The 27,732-nt window shown below is 36.9% G+C and overlaps 1 protein-coding gene and 1 non-coding gene across 6 annotated transcripts in view; both read left to right on the top strand.

The window, feature by feature from the left end:
- The window catches only part of RYR2 (ryanodine receptor 2), an 894,209-nt gene that overhangs the window by 730,438 nt on the left and 136,039 nt on the right, over positions 1 to 27,732 (top strand). For all 5 annotated transcript variants that reach the window (XM_073241246.1, XM_073241245.1, XM_073241243.1 and 2 more), the window contains exons 57-63: positions 5,766 to 5,843; positions 7,513 to 7,588; positions 11,909 to 12,032; positions 12,489 to 12,604; positions 15,930 to 15,994; positions 18,351 to 18,472; positions 24,553 to 24,602. In XM_073241246.1, coding sequence (XP_073097347.1) covers positions 5,766 to 5,843; positions 7,513 to 7,588; positions 11,909 to 12,032; positions 12,489 to 12,604; positions 15,930 to 15,994; positions 18,351 to 18,472; positions 24,553 to 24,602 — 631 coding nt within the window. The remainder of the gene's footprint in view (positions 1 to 5,765; positions 5,844 to 7,512; positions 7,589 to 11,908; positions 12,033 to 12,488; positions 12,605 to 15,929; positions 15,995 to 18,350; positions 18,473 to 24,552; positions 24,603 to 27,732) is intronic.
- On the top strand, positions 6,552 to 6,685 carry LOC118968588 (U4 spliceosomal RNA). Its single transcript, XR_005056321.1, has one exon. It is a non-coding gene; the product is annotated as a U4 spliceosomal RNA (small nuclear RNA).

Here is a 27,732-nt window from a genome sequence, read left to right as displayed (position 1 = left end):
ATGTCAAAGAAATAATCAATCACCCCATGTTTTCTTCCATATGCTACCTCTACAGCTTTTCTTCTTCCTTCCTAATTACAACCCTTAAATAGAATTCGTGCCTCATATCGAAGTTACCGAGTATCATAATTCCTCCAGGTGGTAAAGATATCTCGAGACAAGTGCTGGGCATAGAAGCCACAGGGCATAAATCTGCAAAGAAGTAAAAAAGCTAACCTTTTCAAACAATATGGCTTCTCTCTCACTTACCAACTTTACATTTCCCTGCATGGCCCCAGAAGATGACTGGTTAGCCAGAGATGGGTAAGATTCCTCAAGGGAGGAATAACCTAAGACAGGCACAGTCGCAGGGGGGCCATCAGGTGAGAAATCGGGGAACAACAGTGGTGAAGCTTAGAACCTCACCCCCCGCCTGTGTTGAGAGAAATCTTCTCCATCCGTGGATGTTTTATTTCCTTTGTCTAGCTCAGATTAGCACATAGTCTACAGGCACGCACCTGATCATATACAATTGCTCTCTTACAACACTAAACTATGTTTCCTAACTTTATCTCGCATATCCCTACCACTTCAGCATTTTATTAAAAATAAAAATAATAATAATAATACAGGGAGAAATGTGGGATCCACATATAAATCAAGTATAAAAATCAAACGAATATTCATATTTGACCTGATTTTTTATAGTTCATAATGCGTGATCAAAACCGAAAGTTTCTGTGATGACTGCCCTTGCACTGTTTACCATGTAAGAACTTATTCACTATGTAAGAATTCGTTCACCATGTAAGAACTTGTTCGTTATGCTTCAGAAGGTTGGAGACTGACGAGAATTCGGCTTGAGGTGGATTAATGATTGTGCATTGAGCATTGACCCCCCTATACAGAATTTTATTGTTGTTAACAACCATTTGATCAATAAATATGAGAGATGCCCTCTCAAAAAAAAAAAAAAATTGAAGGAACTTCTCTGGCATCAATCAAGGTAGATGTGACTACAGAAGAAAGGTCAGAGAGCTGCTGTGTTGCTTCTTGGAAGAGGGAGGACACAGGCCATGAGTGAGGAAATGTGGGTGACTTTTAGAAGCTAAGAGAAGTGGAAACATTCCTCCATAAATCATCTAAAAATGGACACAGCCCTGCTGACACTTTAATTTTAGCCCATTGAGACCTGTGTCAGACTTGTAACCACTCTGTTATATTTTAAGCCGGTAAATTTGTGGGGACCTTTCAGAGTAATCAAAATTCACTATAGATAGAAAATCCCTAGTGGAGATGGTAATAGTAGATGAAAATTAACTCTAGAGGAGCTATGTAGGCTAGAGTGACTGATTTGGGTTTATTAAAAAGTGATTGATAAGTTAAATACTTAAAGTTGGTATGGATATGGGCACCTAGAGAAAGTATTTGGAGTAAAGAAAGAACTGAATTGTGAACCCAGAAAAGCACAACTGTTTAAAAGTGATTTGTAGAAAAGGAGCTAAACAAGGAATCTGAGGAAAAGCAGTCAGAGAGGTTGCATGGAGAGCCAGGAGGGTGGATTTGTGGCATTCATGACATAAGGGGCTGGTAAACAGGGTTAAATCAAAGTCAAATCTAGAAGAAACAGTATGATGGCAGCTGGAAAGAGGACTTGGAATTTAGCAACTTGGAAACTGATAATGTCTGAAGGGCGATTGGTAGATCAGTGGGGAAAGAAATAAATTGCAATATGTGGAGGTTATAAGAAGTGACAGTGAGAGAGAAGTAGGCCTGGAGCAGACAGGCAGAGTTGGGATCCTGCCTGCTGAGATTGTTGTCTGTGTGACCATGGGTAAGTCACATAGGTTCTCTAAGTCAGTTCCTTTGAGGACTACTGAAGGAGGAAAAAAAATGTGATTTTATTGCACCTTCCCCTATGAGATGTACTATGCAGTGGTGAAGGCACAGAAGCCAGGGTTCAGTCAAAACTGACAGTAAGTGTAGGGGGAAAAAGATGGCAGAATAGGAAGGCAGGTAGACACCTCCTCCTGCATACACACCAAGGAAGCAACTCTAGCAAATACAACCAAACCTGAAAGCAATCTGAAGACTGCAGAACAGACTACCTGTACCTGGTGAAAAAGAGAGGACCTCACAGAAAAGGGAAAAGTGGCAGAGCTGCGATGCTGTAGACCTCAAGCCCTTCTCCCATCCCAGCCCACAAGTGGAAAAGGAACAGAGCAGGAAGGGGACAGTCATTCAGGAACTCTGCACACCTGGCCCCAGATATCTGCTCTGGGAACACGAGTTCACATTGCAGTGGGATTTGGTAATTACCCGAGCTGGACACCAGGGAGAGTTGGAGCACACTGGGATGCTGAGACTTCTGCCATTTTTGAAAGACAGCCATGTTCCACCAGTCCTGCTGAGACTCAACACTGAGGAGGCACTTTGAAAGATTCATCAGCAGTGGGAAGATTGCCAGAGGGTTGAGGGTAGGATGGAGCTCTCTCTGCAGGAGAAAGGGCAGGTACAGGACACCTCCCCAGCCCTCCCTTATCCCAACTGGGGAGGCACCTATAGAATCCAGCTCCTAGCACTCCTTCCTTCGCACTGGTGGCCCAGTCCTGCTCCATGCTCAACTGCACACCTGCCTCGTCCGCCTTGTCAGCCCAGCAGCAGTGCCACCATTGCTGCTGGGCAGGCAGAGGGCAGCCCCATCCACAACGATCCCAGCAGAAGTACTGCTGCTTGGCTCATAAAGGGCCAGCTGAGGCTAGCTGCCACCCTCAGCTGACAAATAGGTAGAAAGATGGCCCCACCCCTAGCACACCAGTGGCAACTGGAGCTCCACCACAAAGGAGAACCAGGTACTGGTGAGTAAAGAGTCTTGAGTTTCTGGACACCACAGGATGCCTTCTTTGTAAAGCCATTACTCTCTAGACCAGGAGCCATAGTGGATCCATCTAATACAAAGGAAGAAACACACAAACCCTGACAAAATGAGGAGGCAGAGGAGTATGTTCTAAACAAAAGTACAGGACAAAACACCGGAAATAAGGCTAAATGAAACAGAGATCACCAATCTTCTTGATAAAGATTTCTAAGTAATAGTCATAATTATGCTCACATATCTGCAGAAAAATATTGACGGTCTTGGCAAGAACTTCAACAAAGAGAGAGAAGAGTTGAAAAAAGCCACTCAGAGCTGAAGAATACAGTGACTGAAATGAAAAATACAATGGAGGGAATGAATAATATATTGCTACAACTAGAACAAATAATCCTAAAATTCTATAGAAATGCAGAAGACCTCAAATAGCCAAAGCAGTCCTGAGAAAGAACAAAGCTGCGGGGATTCTGCTTCTTGATATCAGGTTATATTACAAAGCTACAATAATCAGAACAGTATGGCACTGACACAAGAACAGAGTCATAGATCAATGGAACAGAATAGAGAGCCCAGATATAAACTCATGAATATATGGTCAATTAATATATGATAAAGGAGCCATGAATATACAATTGGGAAAAGACTGTCTATTCAATAACTGGTGTTGGGAAAACTGGACAGCTACATAGAATGAAACTGGATTACTGTTTCATGCTATACTCAAAAGTAAACTCAAAATGGGTTAAAGACTTAAATGTAAGACATGAAACCATAAAATCTTGGAAGAAACACAGACAAAAATTCTCTTAAACATAAGCATAAGCAATTTTTTCCTGGATACATCTCCTTGGGCAAGGAAAACAAAATTAAAAAATGAACAAGTGGGACTACATTAAACTAAAAAGCTTTTGTATAGCAAAGAACACCATCAACAAAAAGGCAACCTATGGTATGGAAGAATATATTTGTAAACAGTTTATCCAATAAGAATTTAACATCCAAAATATATAACAAATTCATATGACAACGCCAACAAAACAAATAACGCAATTGAAAAATGGGTAGAGGAGCTGAAGATAAATTTTTCCAAAGAAGAAATACAGATGGCCAACAGGCACATGAAAAGATGTCCCATATCACTTATTACCAGAGAAATGCAAATCAGAAACAGAATGAGATACCACCTCATACCAGTCAGAATGGCCACTATGCAAAAGACAAGAAATAAGTATTGATGAGGATGTGGAGAAGAGGGAACCCTCCTGCACTGTTGGTGGGAATATCAATTCGTATAGCCACTATAGAAAGCATTATGGATGTTCCTCAAAGAAACAAAAAATAGAAATCCCATATGATCCAGTAATTTACTAGGAATCTACCTGAAAAAAAACAAAATCTCTGATTCAAGAAGATCTATGTGGCCCTATTGCCGCATTGTTTACAATAGGCAAGATATAGAAGCACCAACTGTTCATTAATAGATGAATGGATAGAAATGATGTGGTACATTTACACAAAGGAATATTATTCAGCCATAAAAAAGAAAGAAATATTGCCGTTACATGGATGGACCTAGAGGGTTTTATGCCAAGTGAAATAAGCCAAGTGGAGAAAGACAAATACTATATGATTCACTTATTAGTGGAATCTAAAAATAAAATCAACAAAATAGCAGTAGACTCATAGACACTAAGAAGTGACTGGTGGTTACCATGGGGGAGGAGTTGAGGTGGAGGCTGGAGAGCATGAGGAGGTAAAGGAGCACAAAAATTCTCAATCATAGTGTAAGTTGGTCACAGGGATGGTAGAACAGCATGGAAAATACAGCCAGTGATTCTGTGACATCTTTCTATGTTGACCGATAGTAACTGTACTAGTTGGGATGAGAATTTAAGAATATGGGTAACTGTTGAACCACTGTGTCGTATAGTTGAAACCCATATAAGACTATATATCAATTATATTTCAATTAAAAAAAATCTTATGGTAGGTTGAATATAGCCCCTGGGCCCATTATTTAATGATAGTGTATGATAGCTTCTCTTTTATTTTACAGATATAAGGTATATTGTACCTTTTGTTTTTTGTTTATCCATGTCTAGTTGAATATACATATGAAAAATAATATACACTATGAAATATATCTAATGTATTTATACATAGTAGTATATTATTATGAAATATATCAGGGTATAATTTTAGATTTATAAGCTTGAACCAGAGCTCATTTATATGATACACTGTCACATAGCATGGCATTGGAAGGAATGTGTTCAGAGCATAGAACAGTAAGTAAAACCTTATAGTTAATGAGAAGATTTGTTTCATTTTTAAAATGCCAAAATTTAGAAATTAAGGAGGTCTTCTGGTTATATTGAAGATATTTCTGTAAATCATTAGACTACTATATTACATACTTTCAAAATTAAATTTGGTCATATTTTCTTTTAACATTTGGCCCATAAAAACATTTGTAAATAGTGACCTAATTTGTAATAAAAACATTTGAAAATACTGAATCTTCAATTACTGTTTGCACGAGGAAGAGTAAATTCTGTTGCAGCCAATTAAAATTTGTAAGAACCTCAAGAATACAGATTCTTTGACTTAGTTGATATTTCAGAATCTTGAATTCATTGTACAACTTATTGAATTCTGATTATTACCTTTTGGGATTGGCAATCCATAAAATATTGAGATATATTATTTCATACTAATAATTTTCAGACACCCAAATATAATTTGATTTACTAGATATATTTGCAGAACCAGTTTGTAGTGGGTACCTGCCAGTTTTATGTGAGGAAATGGTATGTTTGGAAGTTTGCCTTATATTTCTAAAGTATCTACTAAGTCTCTTTCCTCTAGGTTTTTTTCATGAGACGCTGTTATTTCCATATAAATTATCTAGGTTTCTGTAGATGCTGCCCATGGTTATAGCCCCCGAGCCATTGACATGAGCAACGTCACACTATCGAGAGATTTGCACGTAAGTAATATTCACTTTTTAACGTATTCTACAAGTTCCATTTTTTAAAGGCATACTATAACACTTTCCTTCATATATTTTGCATGAATTATTTGAATCATATATATTGCATGAAATATTTGCATGAATGAATATTTGCATATAATTTGCATGAATATATATTGCATGAAGTGGTGATCATATAAAGGGCCCATAGAATTTATAGATTAAATACCCTAACTTTGTAATGCTGTGAAAGTTGATATAACTTTTTCTAGGATGTTTCTTTCAGATAACATGTTTTCTTTAAAGATTATATCCATTTGAAAATCCCAATTTAATAGAGCAGCTGTGTGTGAGAAGAGAATAAATCAGTAGTTAATCAGCCTGTTCAAGAATAACCTTAATTACTCATTAAAGAATATGTATTTTAAATTGTTTATCCCAGGAAACTGATGTTGTTATGCTTGTTCCATCCTTAGTATTATCTGTTCTCCTCTGTCACTAAGGAATGTACTTTGAAATGGCTGATCTGAGTGAAAAAACAAAATTTGTTACCATGAAACATACATTAACAGGTCAATGTAATGTTCAACAATGATATTAGCATTATTAGTCCTATTCTAAGAGGAATAAGTATATAAAGATAAAATCTATACAGTTGACCCTTGAACAATGTGGAGGTTAGGAGCACTGACCCTCTGTGCAGTCAAAAACCCACATATATATAGCTTTGCACAGTGGCAGTATCAGCCAATGAGGTTTATCCGAGGTGCGATTATTGCTAATTGAAAACGTTTCCCAATATCCCGCCATGGCGACTTGAAATATAGTTGACATTGGCAATAAAAAAATAAAATATTAAAAAAAATCCGCATATAACTTTTGACTCCCCCAAATCTTAACTACTAATAGCCTACTGTTGACTGCCTTAGCAATAACATAAGTAGTTGATTAACACATATTTTGTGTGTTATGGGTAGTATGTAGTGTAGTCTTACAATAAAGTAAGCTAGAGAAAAGAAAATGTTTTGTCAAATTGTTGCAAATCTCCAAAAAATTCTCAGCATAGAAGTGGACCTGTGTAGGTGAGACCCAGGTTGTTAAACTCTTTGCCTTGCCTTTGATCATTGCTCCTGCACGAATGTATTAAAATGACATAGGAAACTTGAAAATTGAAAATGAAAAGAATTTTAGAGATAATCTTGTCAAAAATCCAAAAGGTCACAGAAAGGTGATTGTGGCTCGTCTAAGCCCCTCATCTACCCCGGGACAGACATCAATCTAGACTGACTATCCATGTGATATTCTTTACATTCAATGTTTGAAAAAGGTTTAGGTCACATTTGAAAACTTTGGAAATCAAAATAAGAACTTAAAAATAAATACATTTTTTGTTAAAGTTCATAGTTAATTTGAAGTTTCATTTTTGAATTAATAAAGCATGTATCTTTAAACATAAATAATTATAACCATTTCCAACAAATCAGCTCAGCTGTTTACTACTGCATAAGTTCATGGATCATCAGATTCAAAATAATATAGTTGTGTTTGATTATCTTGTAGGTGTATTTTGGCACCAACATGCTCTGATTTATTAATTTAAAGCATGTTCTGATGTTATATATTGGAAAGTAATGTTGTCCTCACCAAAGTATAACTTAGTTGCTAAATATTTTGTTCATTTAAGGCTATGGCAGAAATGATGGCAGAAAATTACCATAATATATGGGCAAAGAAAAAGAAAATGGAACTGGAGTCCAAAGGTAACATTTAAAAAAATCTTTATTAAAAATTAATCAGAGTGTGACTACATGGCCATGTGATATGGATAAAATAGTCTTTTTAGCATAAGAATTTATTATGCCTGTAGTTTATTAGAATGACTCATATATGCTTTTGAAATTTCAGGGTGGAAATTCTGTAATTTCCTCATCACTAGTGTAAGTTTCCCCATGTCTCACAATTTTTATGGTGCTCTCCTGCCCATTTTAGCATGTAAACATCTGTACTTCCTATCCTAGCATCCAAAGTGGTTTCTGTTAATTACTTAGACCTCCTTCCCTGACTTCCATTCCAAATGTAAATATTTTTTTTATCTTGGTACTTTTATGTCCCTTTCAGCCTCTATGTTTTATCTGGTGCAGTTGTATGATTCTCTCTTACATATTTTACTTGCTCTTTTCTCCTGTTGTTTTAAAAATATTAAATGACCTAATATTCTCTAGTCATTTCTAAAATCTTTTTTAACTTATTTGCATAAATATTCTCCTCATTTTAATGCATCCCACACCAATGATCTTTCATTATTATTTATTCAGCATTGAATATATTGTTTAGTATATGTGTGTGTGTGTGTGTGTGTGTGTGTGTGTGTGTGTGTGTGTGTGCGCGTGCGCACTAATTCCTATGTGGGTTCCTTTCCTCATTGAGAATGTGGCTGTCTCAAGGTCAAGACCACAATTTCTACTACATTTTGTGATCCTTATTGCACATTTTGGGCATCAAAAAACTCTATTTCTTATATATTTGTATAGATAAAAACATACAGGGGGATAATTTTGAAGGGTAGGGCCATCGAATGGTGAAAGGAATAACTGTGATACTGAACCATGGTGCCAGGCTCCAAGCTCTAGTAAACAGCAGTTCAAATTAGAATTGGTCATAGAAATGAACACAGAAAATTCCATATACCAAATAGCCTATTACAAAATTTGGATCCAGGCTAGGCCTGTTTTTTTAGAAACATTCCTTTAATTTTTGTTAAATGAATGACCAATTGTTTGGCTGGCTGGCTGATTGGATGGATAGAGGGAAGGAGGGAGGGATGGCTGAGTCACAGAATTTTGATTAGTGAAATTCTTCAAGGGACATCATTCTCATGCCTAGTAAAAGTCCCTATTTGTTACAGGAGCAGATTACATGAAAAAGTCTGTTTCTTTTTGTTCCAAGTGTGTTTTTGTCAGTATGGTTTGGTGGAAAATAAAAGTAATGAGTGGTCATTCTCCTACTGCTCTTCTAAATAAGTATGCTGGAAAATCATCATTTTCTTTCATTTCTGGGCTAGTTATTCATTGTCCTATGGTCAGTGTTTTCTTTACAGCATGCCACTTGGAAATAAGAGATCCATATCTTGGTACCCAGCTGGTCATGGTCTAAATTCATATTGTGTGCTTGTGAGACAAGTGTAGTCGTAGCAGGCTCAGTGGTGAGGTGGGGAAATTGGTCCTCAAAGTCTTCAGTCATGTTCCTCACTCCACATAGGCTTCCCCTTTGAAAGGAGGAAGTGAGTTGTTTCAGATTAAAATCGCAGACCATTAGGAAAGGAGTTGAAATATACAGCACTGGATCTTGGCTCTCGGGTTATTTAGCCTAAGGAGAGAGAAATGAGTCTTAGAAAGAAGACTGATTGGAGACTGTGGACAATTTAGGAGAGAAATTGTGTGTGTCTTTCTCAAATGTGTTCTCGCACCTGGGTACTTTGACAGCCAACTCGACAGCTCTGCTTCCACTTCTGAGAAGATTAGGGTTAGCGCGTGGAAAGTGCCTATCACCCACCCTGTGTCTTGGTGCTTATGGTGTGTGTGTGAGAGAGAGAAGGGGAGGGAGGTGGGAAGGAGAGAAAAACAGCAGGAAAGAGAAACCGAGCAACAGCAGCAGGAAAGCGCAGGAAGGCATGAGCAAGGAGAGAACCAGAAGTAGCCATTTGGAGTCAGTCAGGCACTCGGGACACCTGGAAGAGTCAGTGCTGAAGTGGTACACTTTAGCTCTCACCCTATTCTGGATTCTTTGCACATCCCTGCAGCTGTGTGCAGAAGATTAATCTACTTTAGAAAAATCAGAACATTCCACTTATACTGACGGAGCTTGCGTGGTCCCTAGTGCCTGCTCAATTTGTTTTCAGAATCTGGTAGAGTTTGCAGGCAATCAGGCAGGACACAGAGTAAGTCATTAATAGAAAAGAAGGACTGGAAGTCCAAAATGTATTATCAATGCAAGAGAAAGCAAGTTAGGGCAAAACGAAAGAACTAGCATTCCTTTTTGTTATCCTTTCCCCATTTTGGGCTGTAATCTGTCATCAGGCCAGGGACAACTCTGGTATCAGGCAGTTTTGACACATGGGCATGAATGAGTTCACGAGCCAGTGCTGGTGTATGTCAGGCAGGGAGGCAGCATCCTGTGAGTTACTGTATATTCACTTACCTCTTGTGTTTAGCTCGTTTCCTTCCCTCCCTTCTACACAAGATCCCTGCATTCATATTATACAGGTGCAGGAAGAGGATGGGAAGTGCGAGGGAGGCTGCTATTAAGTAGCACAGGGAAAGATGGAACTTCTAGTCTTCTGACTGACTCTAACGTACCTGCCCTAACTAGCTCAGAGGTTTCAGTCAGAAGGTACTTTGTGCTCTTCAAGTTTTTAAGTTACAGACCTGTTCTCTCTCTCTCTCTCTCTCTCTCTCTCTCTCTCTCTCTCTCTCTTCATCTCTTCTCCTGCTACCTTTCCCAGAGAAACCTATTCCCATCTGACCCCAAAATCATTGTGGTTGCCAAATCTATCTAATTCTCTAGGAATAAAGGGCTAAATGAAATAGTAGAGTTCAAAATAAGTGATGACTGCCCAGTGATTAAATTAGATGTTTGATCAACAATTATTTTTTCATGAAATATCCTGTTAAATTGTATCTTTAGCTATAATAGAAGTCAAATTTGTTCCCAGTGCACTTAGTAATATAGTCTACATCCTTGTTGCTATTCACAGAAAGTTTGTATCATTTTCTGACAATTGTGCTTTACTTGACACTCTATAACATATGAAGTAACAGGTGGTTCCTTAACATGCTTAGTGTTTGTTAACTTGGTAGGTCTTGACTGTCCCTTTGCATTTATGATTGTATAGTGTCACCTAATGGTCACCAAGTTCAGTGCCTGGTTGCATTTCTTTAGATGGCACTCCCTCAAAGCAAGAAGGAAGCTCTGGGGAAATGTGGCATTTTTGCCTTTACCTTTCTTGTTGGCTTATTTTTAGTGTTGGGCAAATTCAACATTTATGATACTTTCAGTAGCTCCTGGCTAAGCCATTTGGTCACTGATATAAGAGGCTCTATGTTGTTACCATAATTTAAACAAAATATTTATTTTCGCTTACTTTTTTTCTAGATTCTCTGAGCAGTTATGTTTTAAGGAATTTCAGCATCCCACTTAAAACATTTCCATACCTGTTGTATAAATTTTCAATTTGGGGCATACCTTGCTATTAATTTCAATGCCACTTTAATAGCATTCCTTACATGAGATCTTTACATCTGAAATTACCAGTGCATAGTTTATTTGAAATGTTTATAATTTTTACAAAATTTATAATTTTGTAAGTTTTTTTCTCTTAGTTTTTTGAAAATAGAAATACTTTCTAGAATTTTTAAATCTAAAAGAATTATTTTTGTATTTTTCACCAAAATAGGTTAACCGGACACCTAGACTTATCAAAATTTTTAATCCGTCAAGTAGTATGTTACTCTCACTAGATATTTAAGAGAGATCAGCTTTGAACTTAACAACCTAAGTATGGGTTTGGAGTAGAAATATGTGACTATAAATTACTCTCTGATCTGAGAGGTATAATAAAGATTCTATATTTAAGATACTCTTTTCTCTCTGTGGGGTGAAAAATGACACTTATGCTTTGAAACATGCCTTATAATTTCAGTAGATCAAGCTGTGCATGTTTAGTGTGTATTTACACTCTCCACATTCAGAATCTGTTTGAATGAAGAAGAGAACATAGCTTTTTCTCCTCTCTTCCATGATTATAGGTGTTATTGGCACTTGCTATCACAAATGTCTGTATGTTCATGTTTTAATTGTCTCCTGGAAGGCATATGCACAGTCTCTCTGGAAGAGGTTTCCTAAATTAATTGGAACATTAAAGGCAGTAGAGAGGAAAGGGTCTTATATAGCTCCTGAATATTCCATGCATAATTAGAAAAGCCCAGATGTTCTATAGTGTGGTCCTGTTGTGCTAGCTGTTGTATCTCATTTCAGATTACTTCTTAATTACTATGCTGTGTTCTCTCTTGATATTCTCTTAGGAGGTGGAAACCATCCCCTGCTGGTACCTTATGATACACTGACAGCCAAAGAGAAAGCCAAGGATAGGGAAAAAGCACAGGATATCCTCAAGTTTTTGCAGATTAATGGATATGCCGTATCCAGGTAAAGGCACACCTGCTCCAGTTACAACGTTTTATTATAAGATAGAATATTTAAATATCCCCATCAAATATAATGCTGAAAATGAATTCAGTGATCCATTCAAACCTCAGAACTACTATTTAGTATGTTTAAAGCACGTACATCAGAAACATTAATACTCTTGGCTATTTGCCACATAACTGAGTCCCATCCATCATTTAGGCAAAAGCTTTAGGTAAATGACACTCTGTTTTTACAAAGATGACATTTTATTGCATAGTAATAGAGTCATTTGCTGCAGTTTTTACATCTGATTCAAAGGATTCCTTGTAAATAAAATCTCATTTTTGCCTTTAATTACAAGATTAGTAGATAACCTTCCAAATTTCTATATACCCTATATATTGTTTTAACAAAATTTTACTGTGTAATAGTCTTTGTAGAAATTGCTTTCCATGCTTCATTTTGCTGGTCTAGGGGATTCACAGACCTGGAATTGGACACTCCTTCTATTGAGAAACGATTTGCCTACAGTTTCCTACAGCAACTCATTCGCTACGTGGATGAAGCCCATCAGTACATCTTGGAGTTTGGTAGGACCAGAGTCCTGTTACAAACAGCCCAGTGTTTGTTATTCTTAATGTTTGCAGCACCACGGTGTAGAGCAGCACAGACCTGGACTGTTTATCGTCTGTTCCCCGGGGGCGCCAACACTTTCTATCCATACCGGTACTGACTAGAGTCTAAGAATCAATAGGCAAACACATTCTTAGAGATAGGTAAATTTTTGAGAACTTTTTAAGAAAAACTCACATATCATTCTTTTCTCCTTATAATGTTTATTGGCATGGATTTTTCATTTTGAAAGATATAATAGATGGATGCCATAATTTAAAGTACAGTTAAATCTTTCCTTATGACATTAATTGCTCTGCTCTTAAAAACAAGTTAAACTATAGATTCCCCAAATTCCAGACCATGTAGAGGCCTTGAGTTTAGCCTTGGTAGGGACATACATTCATAGTCAGGTATCTACAATGCAGAATGCTCTGTTATCCTCTTAGAGTTAGAATGAAAGACCCACTCCCCATCTGGCCCAGCGGTTCGTAAGTACGGAAAGAATCCCCATTTAAAATCTTAGATTCTGAACAGATCATCCAGTCATCCTCCTGCCACTTCTGTTATTATGTGATCATTCTCAGCATTGTTGAATTAAAATTCGATGTGTTGATAACTCACCTTCCTATCAGTTCACCTTCAAGCCACTGGTTAAGATACAAGGAAATAGAGTTTGGTCGGTCCCTTTTGAAAAACTGTGTTCTCCTGGTGGTTATCTTTTGATTTTCTTTTCTATTCTGAAAGTTTTGTTTTTATTATTGTTTTTGTTTTTTAACCCTCATCCTTTTGTTTTTCCTTAGGACCCATAATCCTAGATCACTTAGCAATACATCACCACAAACCCCTCCTAACCAAGGGCCCTTTTTGCTTAGGACGTTTTTTCTTAGGATTTCTCCCTGGTTTTTGGCACAGCATCAGATTAAAGTTCATAAAAGTCGACCTCCAGTATTTTCTTGCTCCTGGACTCTTGCATTCTAAATGTGATTAAAGATTTTCCAGTTGAGTGTCCTTCTCTTAAAGAACCTCCCTCTCTTCCAGCCTGCCTTTTTTATCTGCAGTGCACATGCTGTTTCTGTTCCTTTCCGTAACCATTTTTTTCACAAAAGCCAGTTATGCAAACTAACTTACATATAATCTTTTATCTCATCAATGACATTGTTTTTAAATATTATTCATGAGCCATCTTGACTAGTAGCCAAAATTAGTTGGAATTAATGAAATTCAAGTAAATCACAAAAATGAGGCCCTGAGCAAATAAGACAAGCATCGGCAAACAAAACATAAATCAAAAAGAAGGCTGTGTCTGAAGCTTTTATGCACACATTAAATATTGAAATTTCTCATTCACATGTAGAAGTATCTGCTATGAGTATCAGCTCTGGGCTCCTGCCTTCTTTCTGGCAAGAGACGGGAGAAGAGGAAGGAGAGGGTAATCATTTAAAGGAGGGAACAAGAAAATTGCTTTTTTGTTTGTTTTTCTGTTCTTTTAAACCTCTGGAGAGCAGAAACAGAAATTTGAATCTAAAACTGTGTTTAGATTTTATTCCGATTGTATTCAAGTTTCTGAATGAAACACCTAGGACAGAATTTGTGTCTGGATAGTCAAGAGGATCTTGTTGTAGGGCGAATTCACCCACTGAGCACATTACTCTCTTTTTACGGGGTAGAGGGTCTTATAAACAGAAAGCTGGGTAGAAAGTAAGGCTAGAATAAAATGGAGCCCAACAAAAGAAGTTTTGTGGATTGCCGATGTTACGTGTACCTTTTTCAAATGGCTTTGACATGGAACATTTGTACAAGAACTCTGTGGGAGGAGCAAGTTAGAGCTGGGATTGTCTATCATCATTTATTTTCATGTCTATTTTCCAATGTTATTACAAATGAAACTTCTATAATGCCTTCTGTTGTCTTCACTTTATTGTCTTTGCTGCACATCTTCAGTATGTTTATCCTTAAACATAGGCCAAGGACATAGTAAGACTAGGCATAAGCTTTTTTCTAATTTTTGTGCTATATCAGAGATGATATGCCCTCCAAATCTTTTTCACATTGTGCCCGTAGGTGTTTTTGTTAAGAGGCAACATGAAAAGAATTTCCTATTTAATTCCTTAAAATGTTAGCAGATTTAGCCAAGTATAAAATTCTGTCTTAACATAGTTTATATGAGAATCTTTTATATGGATCCAGCTATTTTGCATAAATGCTTGAGAGAGATTGAGTACAGAAGTGATACAAAAATGAAATGGGCAAATGTTAAAAACCCATAATCATCTTTTATTCATGGGAAGAGCATTTCTCTGATATTATAAAACATTGCCTAAACTCCCTAAAAATTATCTTGATCCTATATCTAGGATTAATAAATTATACCTCAAATTATTTCAATTTTTTTTGCCAAAGAACTTTTTCAAACAGAAGTCAGTTTGGTTCTTACAAAATATGGAAGCTCTACTTCTAAATTTTACTAAAACCTTATATCCAATTCTAGATATTTTAGCTGTCCAGTATGTGTGCATATCATCATGGTTATTACAGTTTATTCTTACTTTTCTCTATGCATGAAACTTCCTCTGTATGCATGAAGGAGGTAAGAAAGGTTATTTTATAGACTAAATGCATTAGGTCAATCAATGCTTAGCCTTGAGATCATTTTCTAGACTGTAGGGAAAACTTGGGTGCTTTCTCTTTGCTTATGGAAATTGTGTTTTGACTTAGGTGAACTTCTTTATTCTCCCACAGAATATTAATTTTTCAACCTAAAATTACAATTGTGATCTCCCCTTTCATTGTGGGCACTGATGTCCTGCAATTTTTCAGTTGGTGTATTAGTATTATAAACTTTAACTTTCAGTTACACCAAGAAGTAATTATCTAATTAGAAACAAGGGATAAAATCGAATCAGTTATGTTCACTCAATTCACACTCACTGTTCTCATCCCAGTGAGTTTCTTTCTTACTGAAAGAAGATGTGGAATTTTTACTTTATCCTATTCCAGTTTTCCCCTTATATGTCAATAAGAGCTAAAAGCTACCTCACTGTGTTTATGCTCATAACCACATGAGCATATGAGCATATGAGCTGTTCTCGATAGTTTTTTAAAATTTTGATTTGGGTATTTTTTTTAAACCTTTTCTTTTATTACACTGCTGCAGTTAGCTTTTTGTATTTTTGGCTGGCTTTTTATGTTCAACTTAGTGGGATAACACATTTGCCAATGTGTTCAAAGCACTGCATTTTGGGGGACTATCTTGTAATGTTTGAAGTGCAACGTGTTCCTAAAAACTCTTCGTATCTACAGATGGTGGCAGCAGAACCAAAGGAGAGCAGTTCCCTTACGAACAAGAAATCAAGTTCTTTGCTAAAGTACAGTATACAATTCATCCTGTTTTTGCTTCAGTAATGTTTGTTCACAAAATATACTCTTAGATCTTTGCCTCTTTTGGAATGCACTTGTCTACAAATGTGATTTCTACTACAAGTAAATATTCTGTGGCAGAAAAATAACTGCATGAATCACGTGGGATAAATTTATTCAAGGCATACTTGGTCACACTTTAACTCTACCTTCTGTCCCGACCGTGACTTTCCACTGGCTTCTATCTCCACAAAGTCGGCTGTCTTAACATTTGGACATCGTTATGACTTAAAACTTTTAGAGAAGTAGTTCTTTTATGAAGAGGAAAGGCATTCATTAATTTATAAGTATGTATATTCCACTAATCTTTACTGTAGAATCTTTATTGTGGGACCTTCATCTTGCTCATTGTGCAGATGAGAAAGCTGAGTCTCAGGGAGGATAAATTGTTCATATATGAAATATATCCCACTATTATTATTCATTTCATTTAATAAGAATTTATTAGTAATTTTCTATATGCCTGAAACACTCATGACTTCCTTGCCAGCCAGTAAGGGGAGGTGACAAAGAAGTCCACATTTTCAGCACTGGGTCCATTCAGCCACTCTGTGCTCACTACATGCCTATTCTGTGTCAGGCACTTAGGCTGCATCCTGGGCATTCACCGTCCTGGAGACAGAATGCCTCTGGGAAGCTTCTCTGTTTGCAGTATGTTGCGGTTAACCTGAACGCCAGTGATTTCTGTCGATTTCCAAGTACTTGCATTTGGTGGTTATTATAGATCATTTGCAAAAGAACATGTCATTTCAGTTGATGAATATGTGGCTTCTATTGTATTTTCTCAGAATTGTGCCCTTTACTGGGAGGGAGATTTCTCTTGTCTTTTCTTCCTACTCAGTATAGTGCTCAACATCTTTATCAAGCATCTGAAGTTTGTCCTGGGCTGCACATTGCTAGTTATCTGTTCTATGAGGATGTAATCTCCCTTGATAGCCAATTATCAGAAAATGCTATATTCATGGCTTCTAATCACACATTCTAAAATACATTCTTGTATTGCATTGACTATGTCCTCGGTGCCCTAGTGATTTTGTTTGTTGATGCCTAATGTGACTTAATTTCTACCACGCTTACGACTCATTTGTTCACATATTTGTTGAGAACCTATTAGGTGCCAGTCACTAAATTCAGGCTATGTCACAACTTTCTAGGGAGATTACTAAAAAAATTGCTATTATATGTAAATATGCTATATTCTACACTGTAGGAAAAATGTAACTAGACAGACTTGAGTCTCAATGCTGGTAATGCCAATTAGTGTTACTTTTTTCATTTATTTATTCAACAAGCATTTATCTAGTGCTTCCTATAGGCCCGTGAAAGTCCTAAACACCGGTGAGTCAGTGGGAAACAAAACAGAGCAAGGAGCGGTCAGAGAGGCAGGGAAAGAGTTGTAATGGGAAACAAATCCAGAAATTTTTTGTTTTCATGTACCTTATAGACTCTAAAGGGCAGAGATTAATCCAAAATGACACATATGAAGTGTAAAAATTGCAAATGATGTTGTAAGAATAGAGAATATGGGGATTTTATCTAGTTGAGGAGGTCAGCAAAGGATTATTTGATGAAGTGCCAGTGAGCAGAGGTCTGCGAGAAGAGTGGAGTTAATTTGTTACAGGGTGTGGGAAGAGCATTTCAGGCAGAGGGAATTGCATGTGCAAAGGCTTTGGTTGAGTAGACAGGAGGAGGAGGAGGAATTGGCCAAAGGGCAGCAGGAACAGTGTACAGAGATGGGAAGAGGGCTTTGGGAAAGGCCAGGTAAGAAGAACATTGCGGAGGTAAGTAAGTGGCAATTTGAGTAAGTCACTCACTTTTACATCTCGACTTAGTACTTATAAAATGAGGATGATGACTCCTCCCATACAGAGAAGTTCCCAGGGTAAATGAAGTGGCAGTATGTCAGTTGCAATCCTCACACATAGTAGAGACTCAGTAAATAGCAGTCATTGATTATTTTCTAACCTATTGGCACTGAACTACATTACATGAATTAAGAATATTTCACTTTGAGAAAATATTGAAAATAATTCCAAACTGTCAGAGACTTGGTATCTTCCCCATAATTACAACCCAACACACAGAGATACATGTGCAGGGACACACACTTGCAAGTGCACAGAGACTGGAGGTAGCAGGGTGAGATTTAAGAGAGGCATCCTTGAAACTGTACTGCTGGCATGGCTGTGGACATGGGGGACCTGCTGCATGTGGAGAGAGCTCTGGCTGCCCCAACGCCTCAGCCCTCATTCATCTCCAGGAAGATCCCACAATGTAGATCTGTCTTCTCTTCCTTTCTTTCAGGTCGTTCTTCCTTTAATTGATCAGTATTTCAAAAACCATCGTTTATACTTCTTATCAGCAGCAAGCAGACCTCTCTGTTCTGGAGGACATGCAGCAAACAAAGAGAAAGAAATGGTGACTAGGTAAATGGCTATAAAAAATGAAGACTTTGTTTGAGTTAAATGTATTTGCATTTGAGACAGAGCATCTCAGGACTTTGAAGTGGGAGCATGCAAAGAGTGCCCACCCATCTCCCTGGCCTCCTTCCCCTTGGACACAAACACCATGAGAAGGGTGGTGTCTACAAGTTCATATATGTGTTCTGCATGTTAAACTTTCTTATATTTTGCTGCTAAATGTAATGCTGAATGAAAGGAATAGGATACCCACTACAGAATCCACAAGTAGAGCCTGGAGATGCATTGCTGTATTAGTATTTTTGATAAATATAAAATTTCTTCAAATCTAATCTTTCCGTCAAAAGTTTGAAAAATAAAGGCATTTTCAGAAGGGCAAAACCCCATTCACAGAATTTATGATTTGCTTTTTGAAAATAATAACCAATCACGGAAGAAAATTAGTAAAACTATCTTCTTTCTGAAGAGTTTCCCTCACACCACTCAGGCTGGTATCTTAGCAATTCTTTCTTAATTCTATTTAAACCCAAGTATTCTTCATAGATTTATTTGTGATTCAGCTGAGGAAATCAAGTCTGATTCTTCAAAATTCTGCCAGAACTTTGTATACATGAGAATTAATTCCTGAGCAGTCTGCTTCTGTATAATTACATTACACAGGAGTCCATACCAAGATTTTAGATTGCACTGAAAAATAAAAGTGCATAAAAGTGAATGACCTATATGAGGCAGAATACACTTATCTTGGACTTGACTGATGATACATTGAGTGGCAGTGCAGAATCAACCCACTGGCCAGAGTGAGACCAGACTGAATGCAGACTTTTTTATCAGAGAGTGAAGGGGAAAGCAGATTCCTGCATTGCACAATACTGGGAATGGGGACGGCAGTGGGATTTTAGTGTCATCCCTTTATTCACATTTGTCTATTTTATCAACTCATAAGTAGCCAGTCATGTGGTGTAGGATTTCAGTGATATTAAAAATGTCTCCAAACTTCTTCAAATAATCATCTCCCTGTGATGACGAAACCAATGACAGTTAAAATAACAGAGAATCCCTCCCAAGGACACACTTTGCTCCCACAAACTGTGTCACCGCAAGGAAAGGGAACGAAGGGCTGCTTCTTCAAGATCAGCCATGGACTTCCTCCCACCTTCTCTGGGGAGAGTGGCCTCTCCGGCTTTGTTTCACAAGTGCACTTACCCACTTCTTGCCCACAGTCCCCTGTGGGCTGTGAGTGCCCGCAGCCCCTAGGAAACACCAAGGCACCAAGTTAACATGGAACCTCAGGCAGCCAAGATACCGCCAAGTTTGGTAGTGCTCCCCGTAGCCCTCTGCGCCTGTAGCCTTCCGCGTAGCAGAAGCTTGGTTCTAGGGGGCACTGTAAATTTACATGTCACTTGATTACATAAATCAAGAGAAAGAACACTCAGAGAATTTTTTTTAAAATAATGACCAATCACGGAAGAAAATGAGTAAAACTATCTTCTTCCTGAAGAGTCCCTCACACCACTTAAGCTGGCATCTTAGCAATTCTTTCTCAATTCTGTTAAACCCAACTCAGAGAATATAGGGAAAAATACAAATACAGTGATGCAAATTCTGCTCTTCCGCCTTTCCTATGTTGTGTTTTGCTATCTCCATTCAGTTTTCGGTCTTGCTCTAACTTACTCACTAACCAAAGCAACTACTTTTCCTTTACTGACTGTATCCGTGATGGAATAAATCAGAAGAACATCACAACTCTGTGCTAGCCTCAGGTGACTAGTTTGGAGGCCTTAGACGACCCACCCCTAGTAACACTGCACCAGACTATTTTTAATGATTTCTTCTTCAATTTTTCTTCACCTCTTGCAAAGAGGTTGGTAAAGCTTCTCTCTCTCACTAGAGGTACAGATGCCAAAAAAAAGGTACATATGTCGTTCAAAATGCCAACACATAGGAAGGAGATGCATAATAACAAAAGTAACTTATTTCATCATAGTATTTTAGTGAAAAAAATGGAAGGCTGAAAAAAATAAGATAATGATAAATAGATTATGGCACATACAAAATGCTGTCTAATGATTAAAATTATGATAGATGTAAATATATAATGACAGGAAAATGATAATTTAAAAATAAGATGTATGTTCAAATATTGCTCCAGATTTTTTTAAAAACATGAAATTTGTATAGAAAAATAGTGGAGGTAACAAACTTAATTTTAATAAGTTGTTTCCTTTGGTAGTATAGGAGATTTTTTTTCTTACTACTTTTATGTATATTCCAAGTTTTTAAAATGGAAAAAGAGTACTTTAATAGTCATAAGAATGTGTTTTAGAATAACCAACATCACCACCACACTAACAAAAACCACCTAAATAATTTGTTTGACATGTTGAAATGGAATCATTGAAATTTGTAACCATCTGATTTCATACCACTTCAGTTAAATATTACATCAGTGAATAAAACAGGTTAAAAATAAAATAAAGTAAGTGAAAAACAATGGCCCTGCCATTATGAATAAACAAGCATACCTTCACATGCATGATGAAAACTGCAGTGGTAGTTTTAATTTGTATTTAACAGATGTGTCTAACAGTAGTTGTGTGGGTCCAGATGGACGGGATATAGAGCAGCTAAAAATACACAGAAGTCATGACATTCAAAGTTGGTCTTAAAGACTGTGTAGATCAGAGGTTAAAAAGGGGAATGTTTTCTAGATGTAGATACTAATAAAAAGTGTACAAGCTGGTGATTAAGGGGAAAAATGTAGGTGATACAATGTGGGATACTGAAGTTGATGTTAATTGCCAGAACAAGCTATCTTCCTTCTTTCTTTTTAAGTTTTTCAAATTAATTTTTTAACTTAACATCATTAACTCTCAGAAGCCACTGGTACAAAGGACAAAACTGGACCTGATAAAATTAAGGCCGCTGGGAGGCCATGACAGACATTGGGAAGCTATGGCAGCAAAGCAGCCTGTTTTAACAGAAGTGCTGCCTCAGATAGATGGTGACAGCCACGGTTCGTTCAACAGTATTTCTGAATGAATGCCTACCGTATACAAGATGATTTCCTAGGTGTGCGGATAAACATACACACGACGACATAGTTCCTCACTGAAGTACAGCTGAGTGCACATACACATGCAGAGCTGACCACATAACTAGCCGTGATGAATGTCATGGAGACACACACGGGAGAGCGAAAATCAGCAGGATTTGGTGATGAGTCCATCACGTGCAGAGTAGCGAGGAGGAGGCCAAATTGGTGCTGAAGTTTCAATGCTGAGTGGTTGAAACAATACTGGTGGCACTAATCAAAATAAGATATTATAGACCTGGTTTTGAGAACATTAAATTTGGTTAGGTAAGTACTGAAACATAAGCACTAGCAGGTCATTAGCTGGAGATTCCCAGCAGAAAGTTGGAAGTACATGTTTGGAGGTAGTGGAGAGATTAAGACAAGAAATGATATATTTGGAGATGATGTGTACCCATGTACTGTTTGAAGCTCTGGAAGTAGGTGACTAAGGAAGAGTAAAAAGAAAAGCAGAAAAGTCTAAATACCAAAACTTAGACATTATTACATTTGGATGGTTTTCAAGTGTGTCTTTGAAGAGCAAAGAACAAAAAATCAGAGAGGAAGAGGAAAAAAAATGTTTTAAAAAGAATCCAGAGTTTCCCAGATTAAGTAGTTAACATGCCAAGTACCTTAGCTCCCCAGGGTGGAGGCTGATAAAGTTATTAGATTTGCTGACTCGGGGGTACTGCCCTTCCAGGTACTGTTTCAGTAGAGCAGTGAGATGAAGAGCAAAATTACAAGGCAGTGAGTCAATGCCAAGGAAATGTAGATGCACTATAGTTCATCACAGTGTCAATAATAAAGGGATAGACTAGAATTATGGAAAATATTTTTTTTTTCTTTAAAGAAACTGTAAGCCAGAGCTTGTAATAATCAAACTTTATCTATACAGAAGCTACACTCTGAATATGGATGGCACAGGAGAAAAAAGAGATATTGTTTTTTTTTGAGGACCTAGCTTTCTGTGTATCTATATGTCTGTCTTGTGGCACATCTATTCTAATTAGAAACAGGTAAGGTTAGGAAGCAGCTGATATTATAAGTCATTTGTTCTAACAGATTCTTAGACATTAAATATAATTTGTCATAATACAATACAGAGCACTTCTGTTTTTCATCATAGCATAATATACTAGGACTGGATTAATTGTGCTAAACCATAATCCTAGAATTATAAATTTATCATCTCAGGATGTTTCACCACAGATACTGGAGAGTCTCAGTAAGAGGTAAAAGATATCACTTAAAATAGATGGCAATACAGGGATCAAAAAATGTGTACAATTCTAAGAGGGCAGCTCTCTCCTTTAGATGGAGATAGCTCCTTGTTGAGTTAGTGTGCATAAAGCTCAGTGCATGAGGGCACCTGGAGAAAGTTGCTCTTGTTTTATTTCTCGTTTGTTTTTTTAAATTATAATACACAGATAATGCAAGTCAGGGGGCTAATGTCTAATCTTATGTCTAATATGACTTGAACAGATCAGTGCTTCAAAAACTTTTAGAACTACTAAGAAATTTGCCAAGAACTTGAATTCACTTAGCTATTTGTGGATAAATATTTTCTTGGAAGAGCCACACAGTAACACATATAATTAATTTTCATCAGTAAGTCATTCCTCATTGTTACTAAAGTCAGGTATGGTGGCCAAATTTACTGTAAAAGAGGTCAACCTCACAAATGTGGTTTTGTCTCCTTTCTCGCATTCTGCTGTGAGCAGTTGCCTCCATTGTATTCCATGGCAAGTCTGTATCCCCAGTCCTGGTCAGTGTACATCTGTACATTGCTCGTCATGGGACAGCTTTGCAAGAGAGGATGAGACAGTCAGGATATAGTTGTTACCACTAATGGGAAAAGTAAGCTGAGTGTGGGTGGTGCTATGCAAGTGGGTATTTAAGGTTAGAGCCTTGGCCATGTAGAGCCAATGCCTTCTGAGAGCTCAGAAGAGTGGGTAGATGTGCGAATGATGTCAGTTGTAATATGGCAGGTTAAGTGTCATGGAAGAGATTTGCGAATGTCCCTGGGAGAAGCAGAGAGGGGCAACCTCTTGCAGCTTGAGTTGGGAGTGGTGAAAGAGCTCTGGGTTTAGAAAAGGCTTTTTGAAGTAAACATTTCCCAAGCTGAATCCCCAAGGATGGGTGGAATGAATGATATTCCAGGAAAAGCCAACAAGGAACTGTGGCCTGGTGACAACACAGGACAATAGCAGATATTGCCCAGGTTCTGGGGTCTGATCTGAAAGTTGTTAGTGTGTCCTAGTCCTGCCATGCTGAATGCTGAATGAAGGTGACCCTTATTTGGAATGTTCCATTGCTGATAACCAGAAGACCCAAGAACTTGGTCTAGACAAGATAAGAAATATGCTCAACTCATGCATGAGCAGCAACAGCCCTTTGAGTTATCACATCTGTAACATTTTTCTCGGAGTGATTATCAGTTGTTCAAATCCTGTCTCTACTTCACTGTGTTCAAATGCACTGGACTCTTTGGTATCTGTCAGGCATGTGGCCAAGTTTGGGAAGAAGGAAAATTCCAATGATAAAACATAATAAAATGTAAAGTTACATTTTATGCCCAAAGCACAGTGTTTCTATCATTAAATAATGGCCATAGCAACCACAGTTCTGGAATTTCAGTGGTACATTTGGGCAGATAAAATTAATTTTTTTCCTTGTGTTTTTTTCAGTATGTATAATCTTGTGAGATTCATATAGATTGCTTTTATATTAATTAGCTTTGCTTTCAATTTTTTTTATTTCTTTACTTATAATACGTGCTTTTTAACCATGTTTGTTAAAGATATGCACTCAAAGATTCCTTAATACCTTTACTCCGCATTCTGCTCAGAGAATTGATTCTTTCTGCGTGACATCATGTTGCTTTTTCCGGCTCATATATCAGCTGTTTATTTTTCTTTTTTCTTCTTCTTTTTTTAAATTTGATTTTAATTTCTCCCTGTCTTTTCTACCTTCCCTCCCCCTTCCCCTTTTCTCTTTTTTCTTTTGTCTTCAGCCTATTCTGCAAACTTGGAGTTCTTGTCAGGCATAGGATTTCACTATTTGGTAAGGAGACCCTTGAAAAAATACTAGCATGGCCATCACTTGGTTTTCTTTGCCATTTTTGCACTGTGTTTTGTGCTGCTGTGTTGCATGAATGCATGTTTGCATGGCTGCATGCATGGTTGTCATAGGCCAAGATAAGGTCCTCAAGGTTATTTATCAGTAGCATTAACTATGGTGAAATGAAAGATTGTAAAACTTTTTTATACTCATCCAAAGCACCTTTGCAAGTCAAAAGGTTATGTTATTAAATAACAAATTAATGGAAATGGCAGCTTCTGCTATATATTTTCTCAGAGGGGTAATGCAAAACTGGGCCCTTGACTTTGTGTTTGGTTACCTCTGATAGATTAAATAACAAGCTGGTATTAATTTAAAAAATTTAATTGCACTGATTAGTGGAATGTTCTTGACTAGAGATCTGCATGTTGACTGTATTCCAGACCTTGGAGCTTCCTAGTAGAGAGTGAAACCAAGGAGGTCACTTGGCAAAAGTGATTTTTCTAGCACCACTCACCTGACAGTCAGTTTTTTTTAATTTCTGGGAATTCACACAGCTGAAATCCATGTTCCTGAACACCTGCTGTTGGATGGTCATGCACACATCCACAGATTCTCCTTGCTAAGGGTAGCAGCTGGCAGAATGTGTTTTATATTTCCTGCATCTGCTTTTATAAACTACCAAAGCAAATTTTAGCCCTATGCTCTATAGGTTTTGAGACAGTGTTTGGGTCATTTCAGTAATAAAACTTTTAGTGTAGTAATTAGAGATGTTATAAGTTCAAGTCTATTTACAGGAGAAGTTAAGGATTAAGTATTTCTATAAAAGCTGCAGTGAATAAACTGAAGAATAGGTCTGTGTATCTGTGTGTGTGTATTTATGTATACCCACATACAGCTAACTTTTAAGTCCTTGAAAACATTTTTTGAGAAATGGTAGTTTCTGGATACCATTACTTAATGCTTTATTCTGTTTCTAATATATCCGTATTTGGTACTCTTAAATTTAGTAATCAAAAGTTATACTTGATATTAAATTGCCTGAGTTTTTGCATTAATGTTTCACTTAATGAGCAAATTTTCTTCAGAATAATTTCCAGCTGACTTCTCTTGACTTTTGTTCAACATAGAAAAGTTTATGTGAAATTGTTCAGATAGAATTTTTATGACTCTCACCTTCTTCTAATAGTGCATACAAATATTCTCCATTTGCCTACTCTATTTTATTATATAGAGCTCTGGTGGGGTCCCCATTTGTCGGTTGCAGTTTTGCATTCTTATTAATGAACGTAATAATACTTTCTGGTGTGCTATTTCTAACTTCTTAGGTATTGTAAGTTCTTGGTATACTGTTATATCTCAGTATATAATTTCTCTTTTAAAATTTTTTCAGAGGTATTCCATACATACAGCAAAGTTAAGGACACAAATCTTAAGGACAGCTTGATGGTATAACTTGATGAAATTTTACACACAAACATATCTGCACAGGTCAAGGCAGAACATTTCCAGCATCCTAGAAGCCTCCCTTGTGCAATTTCCCAATTTAGAGCCTTCTACAAAAGAACATACATCCATTTCATGGGTTAATTTTGCATATTCTTTAACTTCCTTTTATCCTATGACTATATTAAGGGTTCAGTAATTGAAGGCAAATGTGTAACCCAATTCATTACACCTCTCAGGGGAGAAGAACTGGACTTTAGCATTCATTCCATCGCTGTGTGATTCTAATATTTCATTTAGGCATTGTATTTTAAATCCTTTAGCTTTTAAGTACTATTGTTTTTATTTGTAACAGGAATTTATTGGAGAGCTACTCTGTGTCTTTACCCCAAAAGCATATTTTGTGCCTTGGTGCTATTCTAGTATCTGTTATATTTATTGTTTCAACTTTGCTTTGGCATTTGCCTGTAAAATAATACAAACTTCAAGAGACCTTTACCCATTAAGCATACTCTAGTTCTTGTCAAAATAGTAGAATCCTTAGGTCTCAGACAACTGTCAGCTTTACACATTACAGTTATAACTTGGCTTTAGACACTAATATGATATCCTGGAGACAATAAAGGTCTTTGACTCAGAAAACCTAGATGTGAGTCCTGTATCTGCAAGTAAATCAGCTGAATGATTTGGACAAGGGACTTCTCTGGACCTTTGGTATTGTTTTTTTATTCATTTCTAAAGTAGGTTAAAAGTCACTATTAATCTTAGAGATCTATTGCATGTATCAAAACAGAGATAATGAATACTAAAGGGCTGTGTAGTCTGTATCCTTATATCTTTTAAGTATAAGGTATTCCTAATTTTATTTGTACAGCTTTTATTGAGATTACATACAAAGTTAACTAGGTGATTTGGCTAATTGAAGTACATGTACAATGAAACCTTTATAACCTTCCTATTTTCAAAAGGACTCAGAAGTGATATAATTTAAAGATTTTCTTTTTGATGTGCCATTGTGGATTTTCCTAAAGAAAAAGACCTAATAACATATATGCAGTGGTCCTTTGTCTATAGTCATATTAATCACTTATTTTTTCCTTTCTCCCTACCTTTACGTGATACCATTTTTCTGAGTTCTGGCAAACAATGAACTGATGAGTAAAATGTTTTTCCTGTACTGATTTAATTCAAAACATTGTTCATGAACTAAGCTAAGAATAAAGTAAGACAGAATTGATAGTTGAGATTAACAAATACTTGGGCTTTGTATCTTTGAGCAAAAGTAGTATGTAGAAAGATACACATTGACCTTCAACATGTCAGGAAGGTGCAGCTGGAGACAAGAGGGGAGCATTAAAATAAATCAAGAGTCAAAATATTTGTCCTCATGGCGTGAATTGTGGTGAAGCTGAGTTTGATGAATAATGGACTGTTTATTCCGAGTTGGCTGCCAAACTGTTGTTTTATCTCCAAACGTCACGTGTAAGTTGAAAGATTTTCTGATATATAAAGTGAGGATCCCCAAACTTGAGCTTATATATTAAGTATATCTTTTATCTACTTAAAATACTTATACATTAAAGCACACCAAGAATTAAAGGGATTAATAATGATTTTATGCCCCCTATATTCTTTTTGAAGTGTTTAAACCATTTCATTTTATATTTTTAAAAAATGTATGGTTTTT

Source organism: Manis javanica, chromosome 7, assembly GCF_040802235.1.
Source record: "Manis javanica isolate MJ-LG chromosome 7, MJ_LKY, whole genome shotgun sequence".
Lineage (NCBI taxonomy): Eukaryota > Metazoa > Chordata > Mammalia > Pholidota > Manidae > Manis > Manis javanica.
The sequence above is the reverse complement of the archived record's forward strand: the minus strand, read 5'-3'. Positions and strand labels throughout refer to the sequence as shown.